A 6622-nucleotide genomic window follows, 5' to 3' on the forward strand; every position below is an offset into this window, starting at 1 on the left:
AGAGGCGTCACAGCGTCAGCATTTGATCGAGAGGGTGCCATGAACATAACGGAGTTGGTGTCCTCCGTGCAACTGCTTCGACCGGCAGAGAAAGGATGGCAACGAACGTGGCTGTGACTGATACGACAACAGAGCTTCAGAATTCAGGGTTTCAGGTGCGCTGTGCCATTGCCCTGTTCCATTTTATAGCGTGAAGATTTGGATTAGAGAAGCCCACATATGTTGTGAGCTCGGTACTGGCACTGCAGGAGTCAGGCCCTATCTTCTAAAACTCTGCGCGCCATGTCAGGGTTTCGGCTGATTTCTGTCCTGCCAATTAGCTCGTTCAAGGTTACTTTCAGCTAGCTAGCTACAAAGGCAAGTATATTGGTACCGTTTTATACATTGATATATAATCTTGAATAGATTTAACATAGGAATCTTACAGCGAGTTGTCTTTTCGACTGTCTCATAGTAATTCCGTGGTCTCTTAATTTGTGCATGAAATATATAAATATTATGGGTTGTATGATAATAATAAATTGTATGATGATATGAAGATAGTCTCGTAATCCTAAATTTTAGTTTATGAGACATCTTTATCTCAACTCCCTCTTCCCTCCACATCGCCTAACGCGTAAGAATATACTTGCCCTAACAAGTTTGTATTGTAGCCACCTGTGCCCAGCAACAGTACAACAAGCTTACTGGATTAATTGCCAACAGGTACTAATCCATCTGCTACGGCAAAAAATCATGAAAGATTATTAAAAAACTGTACTTCACTAAATTCACTAAATCCTCTCTTAATTGATTCCGACAGAGCTGCTGCCGTTCCCTCTCTTAGTGGATTCCGACTGAGCTGCTGCCGTTCCGGCAAAAAAAACTTCATTAAATCCAAGCGTGGACCTGCATGACTCCAGAGTCCAAAGTATACGTGAATTTTAGCACTTGCATGATTTGGTGGCGGCTGCGAAACAAACGAGTGCACCGGGTCGATGCCGGAGGCGAAGGCCGCGGCGACGCGAGCAACTGTAGTCTAGTCTGTGGAGGAGGGATCCCGGCAGGCCACGCGATGCGGCGGACCATAGGAGGAAAAAGGTAAGGATAGGAACAGTTTCGAGGACGGCGGCTGCCAGGGCGGAGTGGGCTCCCGTGCTGCTGCTGCTCCCTGACCACCAGTCCACCATAGGCCGACTTCCCCTGCGTCCGGAGGCGGGCCGGAGATAAGTGGCGATGGCCACTCCTCACCAAAATTCTACTAGGTATGTAAACGTATAACTTATCAAAATAGTTCATTTATATTAACATTCGTGTTAAAAAATTAAATAAAAAATTATAAAATAAATAAAAAATCAATAGATGAATAAATATTAGATGAGAATGATAGATGTCAAGCAGGAGCGGAGCCAGGCATTGGCCAACCTGGGCTCCGACCCCCTTACCGTGTAACATTTTCTGAAGAGTGAAGAGGCCAGGACACGCTACGAGCTCTGCGACGATGTCCTCCGCCGGATCCTCGCTACCGGTGGTGGACTCCCCGCCGAGCTCGAGCTCTCCGACCTCTTCTTCTTCCCGGCTTAGCTCCACTGCAACAACAGGCAACAACTCTGCCGCCATCGCTGAAGCAACTCCTGCAGCACCTCGCTACTCCAACCGGTCCGAGGAGCCTCGTCACGATTCTCTACGTCGACTCCGAGTCTCAATCCACTCCTTCCCGTGGATCGACCCGAGCTACGCTGCCTTCTTCCCAAGTCCGATTCATCGTGCTCCCAAATTCGTCAAACCCGGTGAGCCATCCCTCGATTCATCGCATCCACGAGTTCCTAGCTTGATCGCACACCTCTTTGACACCTACTCCTTTCGAATTCGTCGCCGGACAAGGCCTTCTTGTCCATTTCCATGCTACCGGTCTCTGGGCGTCACCATGCTATAGTAAATTTGGCCCCTTAGTGTTGAACCTGGCTCCACCACTGATGTCAAGATAGACAGTGCGTGTATAAAGGCATGCGAGATTGTATTTCCCCTCGTCCGTTAATGCTTCCTAATCAAAATTATTTCCTCTCGCGCCTCTCACACGCTGACAATTTCCAGAAACTGGGTGTGCACGTAGAACGTAGAACACGCATGCATGTACAGATGTACTCCCTCTCCGTCGCGACGTTTATCAGGGTGCATGTGAGGTGTATGTAACTTGTGGATTATTATGCCACCAAGCGCGCACAACGTAATAATCTCACGTGAATATGCATGTGAGCTCAGATATCAAGTGGGCACCTCAGACTACCAAAAGATACATATGACAGCAATGATAAAAATGTAAAAATAAGCCAATATATTATGGCTGAATAATATTTATCTTTCTGGCATAGGCAACCACATGTGTCTTCACTTGATAGCTCGTCCTGGAGGGAAATTCGCAAGATTGAAGGCAGCTGACAAATAAGCAGAAAAGACATACAGCCCAGTCAATTTGAGCAGCCAACACATGGTGTCAGCAGTTCCGATCTCCAGGGCTAAGATTTCCTTGCTGAGACTGAAAATGTCAAGGATGAAACTTACCAAAGATTTCCTTGCTGCAATTTACCAGGCTGCAGCGAGTCCTGAATAGCAGCACCTCACTCAGATTTTGAGAGAGTGGATTTTTGTGGAACAGTTTATTCTTTGTTCCAGTAAGACCCACCTCGTTTGATTCTGAAATTAATGGCAGAATGCAATTATCAGATGAAATCATGAAAAAATAATCCAAGAAAAGCTGTGCTTCACTACATCCAGGCATGAACCTGCATGACTCCAGAGTATATGTGAGCTAGCAATTGCAAGATTTGGCGGCGGCAGCGAAGCGATCGAGTGGACAGGGCCGGTGCCGGAGGCGAAGGCCGTGGCGACGTGAGCAGCTGTAGAGGAGGGATCCCAGTCCCAGCAGGCCACGCCATGCGGCGGAGACGAGGAGAAGCTCGAGAGGGCAATGGTATGAACAGTATTGAGGGCGGCGGGAGGCTCGAGAGCACTCCGGTTCATCACCGACACGCGCGCGGCGGCCAAGGTAGAGCGGGCTCCCGTGCTGCTGGCAGCTGCTGTTCCCTGACCAGCGACCACCACTGCGTCCGATTTCCCCGGCGTCGGGAGGCGGAGATAAATGGCGATATTGTCGACGGCCGCCGCAGCCTCCTCCTCCTCCATCTCTCTCGCTCGTCTCCTACCTTCTTCTTCTCATTTGGGTGTCCCCGTTTCGGCATGGAGGCCTTCTCAGCACCGACCCGCGCCCGCCATGGTTGGAGCTCTGCTCCACCCTTCCGCTCCATACCTCAATCCGAGCCGCACCCTTATGATCCAACGGCGGTAGCTTGCCTCGCCCCGTTTTACCCGCGGTCAATCAATCTTTCAGAAAGCCCCCTAAAAAAGATCGCGCTAATCACAATCCAATATTTTGCATAAAAAACCCCTGAACCCGTTCTCCAAGAAGCAGCCCCTACCACGGCGCTGGGTCGCGTGCCCCCGCGCACCTTGCCTAGTTCGAGGAGTACCTCGTCTCCCGCTCCGCCTCGAGAAAGCTCTAGTCACCATCGACGCATCTATTAGATTTGCTTATTTGTCAGCTGTCCTCACGGGCGGATGCACGCATGAGCAGTGGGGACCTTAACTCTAGTCAAATTTTTTTTAGCTAACGTGTTATATATTGAGTAACTAACTGTTGGATCTTTAGTCCTGCAATGCAGATGTCCTCTCTTATCTTCTTTGTTCGCTGTCTAACGGTCCAATCGTCATGAATTCGTTGTCCACGCTTTGTCCTTGCATTCGCATCCTGAAATCGGGCCATCACGACACGCGGGGCTCCTCCGCTTGCCCGCTGTCGTCGTGCAGTCACACTCCTCCCTGTTTATCGTTGATCCAGACTGTCCTTCCATCGTTATCGGTTTGAGTTCGTGCTCACCATCTTCATCACGATCTGAATCTTTCTCTAACTCAACTCACGTAACGATGTGAGGCTACTAGAGATAGAAGACAGCAACGTCGAGCTGATCCTACTCAATAGCGCTGTGGAATCGGAGAGTATCGTGTTCGGCGTCGGCACGAGTGATGAGGGGTCATACACGGCCCCATTCATTTTTATCCTGTGTCAGTCCCTGGCTATCCCTGCATATCTCGCCGAGGCCTCCATCGTGCTCTCCGTCGTCGTCACCGGGGCCGCTGCTCCGTCGCCCTTTGACGTTCGAGATGTGCTCCGTTGGATTTGCCACCACATGGACGCCGATGGGCTCTAGCGTTTCATGATCGCACGCCGTAGGAAGCTCATCGGCATCGCTCTCTTTAGACATACAAATGAACACTACCGCCTCTCAGATCTGATAGAACTGCTACCTATGAATATGCCTGTGGACGACGAGTATAGCCTCCTATGTTCGCCCGTGGGTGCTAATGGGCCACAATAAATTTGACAGGTACGTATATGAGCGAGCTCTATCCGTACCGCCGTAAACCATTGTCATCCTTAATTGTGATTATTAACAGCGGTCCAACGTTTTTCAATAAACCCCCTAACCTTTTGCAAAATAGTCCCACTTCGCACCTGCCATCCTCCGCGCTCTCTCCCCAGTCCCCATGTCTTCCGCTTCGCTCCCGGCGGCGGCGGCGAGTCGCGGCGAACCCGCTACTCCTCCAGCTCTCCCCTCCCCCTTCCCCGCCTGATCTCCCTCCTTCTCCATCTCCCATCGCCCCGTAGTAGTGTCCATCCTTCCCCAGCTATCCCGCAGTCCGATTCCCGTCACGACCATCCGTTCGTCCTGGTCCTGGAGGACGATGACACGCATACCCCGTCGTCGCGCTTCTCTCCTTGGAGAAGAGCTAGCTAACGTCTCTCTGGTCTGGTCTGGTCTCAGCTAACACTACTCCAGTCTCAGCATTTCTCAACTTGCCATTCTTCTCAGATGGCGCGGCTCTCGTCCGCCAGGCAGCACTGCTTGCTGGGCCGCATGGTGCCATTGCGGATGTCCTCCAGAATCCAGATCCATCTGTATGATCTGCATCAGCGGCTCGATGTCAACTCTTCACCGCCCATCTTGTCATCTTTACTGAAGGTGTCCTTATCGAAAACCTCCTATTTCAGCAAACGATACAGTTATGGGCAATTTTGCATCTTTGCATGTCTAATCTATGGAGTAAGTAGTTTCTCTTCAGTAACTGTATCATGACGTGACTGTTGATACGTGGATCAACTTTTATTAGTCCCTGTGTGTCAGCGACGAAATAATCCCACACAGAGGAACCGCTTCGGTCTACTCTCCAACTTCTTTCGATTTTTTCATGTTTTCTATTTTACTAGGTATACAAAGATTCACCATGGTAGAAACCATATGGCTGCGACGAGGAGGTGATTACTGTTATAGTTTTACGACAGAAGTGACAAATATGCTCACGAATTTGCCGTAACAAAGAGGGAAATGTAACGTTCAGAGACTATATTGTCTAACGACCACTCTTGGAGAATTTAACCTCTTACCATTCTATCGGATCGAGCATGGCAAAAAGCCACTCTACCAGATTTTCACTCTCAAATACCACCGGCCCGCGCGGATGAGCAATATCCACTGTGAACAGTACCCAAAAGATCCTAAAAGGCACCAAAAAATATATCAATTTTTGTACCTACTCTATAATTCATAAGCAACCTATTTAACAAGATTCATCTAAATTTTTTATGTATAATTCAAATTAAAATTCCTCAAAATGTGTTACTTTTGCAACTTCTAACAATTTCTAAGGCCTCACAAAAATCCAAAAAAAAACTAGAAAAAATCACTAATGTTCCTCTAATACAATGTACTAATTTCTAAAACTATCTCCCATCCTAGGTTATACAGTAAATTAGCATTACAAAGGAACTCATTTTCATCTTATAACATAGGGTGAGAGATAATTTTAGAAATTATTACATCACATTAGAGAAATATTAATAATTTTTTTTAAATTTTTTGGGAAATTTTATTAGGCCTTAAAAATTCCCAAAAAATCTGAAAAAAAATCATTAATAAAAATTACTAGAAGTTGCATAAGTAGCACATTTTGAAGAATTTTAGTTTGAATTATACACAAGATTTTTAAAATGAGTTGCTTGTGAATTATAGAGCATATAAAAAATCAACATGTTTTTTTTGCCTTTTAAGAGCTCTTGAGTACTGTTCATAACACCTACTGTTCATCCACGTGGGCCCGGTAGGCATTTGGGAGTGAAAATCTGATGGCTTTTTGGCAACAAGTTAAATCCCCTCCTTTGGATGTAGAAAGGCAACATATTGAATCGAAACAAATGTTTCCAAGAATAGGCCCACTGTTGAGTGCTATGGACAGTGAACGCGAGTGCGTGTAGGTTGCCAACAATTTACCACTGACGCATATCTACATGCCTTTTATAAATAACCTCTGCCAATGACTCATCCGTCTCTGTTATGCATCACGAAGAACGTTCCTCTGTAATGCAGTTCATAGGCTGAAACTGCACCAAAAAATTTACACCAAGAATGTCTGAGCTTAGGTACAGTTGGGGAGTTATATGTGCTCCAAATGTTATTGAGCTGAGTAACGAGATCAATTTCAGCGCCACATTGATATACCAGTCTGCCCATGGATAATGGTTCAAAATCGG

General features: G+C 47.3%; 1 protein-coding gene across 1 annotated transcript; it reads right to left on the bottom strand.

Annotated features, from left to right (window-relative positions):
- Positions 1-2367: 2367 nt before the first annotated feature.
- On the bottom strand, positions 2368-3336 carry LOC133931086 (uncharacterized). Its single transcript, XM_062377912.1, has 3 exons — positions 2763-3336; positions 2542-2673; positions 2368-2414 (listed from the first exon to the last, which is right to left on the bottom strand). The coding sequence occupies exons 1-3, from the start codon at positions 3160-3162 to the stop codon at positions 2368-2370; spliced, it is 579 nt and encodes a 192-aa protein (XP_062233896.1). The 5' UTR covers positions 3163-3336.
- Positions 3337-6622: the final 3286 nt, after the last annotated feature.

Source organism: Phragmites australis, chromosome 10 (genome assembly GCF_958298935.1).
Source record: "Phragmites australis chromosome 10, lpPhrAust1.1, whole genome shotgun sequence".
Lineage (NCBI taxonomy): Eukaryota > Viridiplantae > Streptophyta > Magnoliopsida > Poales > Poaceae > Phragmites > Phragmites australis.

Coding starts and splice junctions, on each gene's coding strand:
- LOC133931086 (XM_062377912.1), bottom strand. CDS start 3,162: ATGGAGGAGGAGGAGGCTGCGGCGGCCGTCGACAATATCGCCATTTAT. Junction 2,674..2,762: donor TATACTCTGGAGTCATGCAG/GTTCATGCCTGG, acceptor CATTAATTTCAG/AATCAAACGAGGTGGGTCTT. Junction 2,415..2,541: donor TTGCAGCAAGGAAATCTTTG/GTAAGTTTCATC, acceptor CTTATTTGTCAG/CTGCCTTCAATCTTGCGAAT.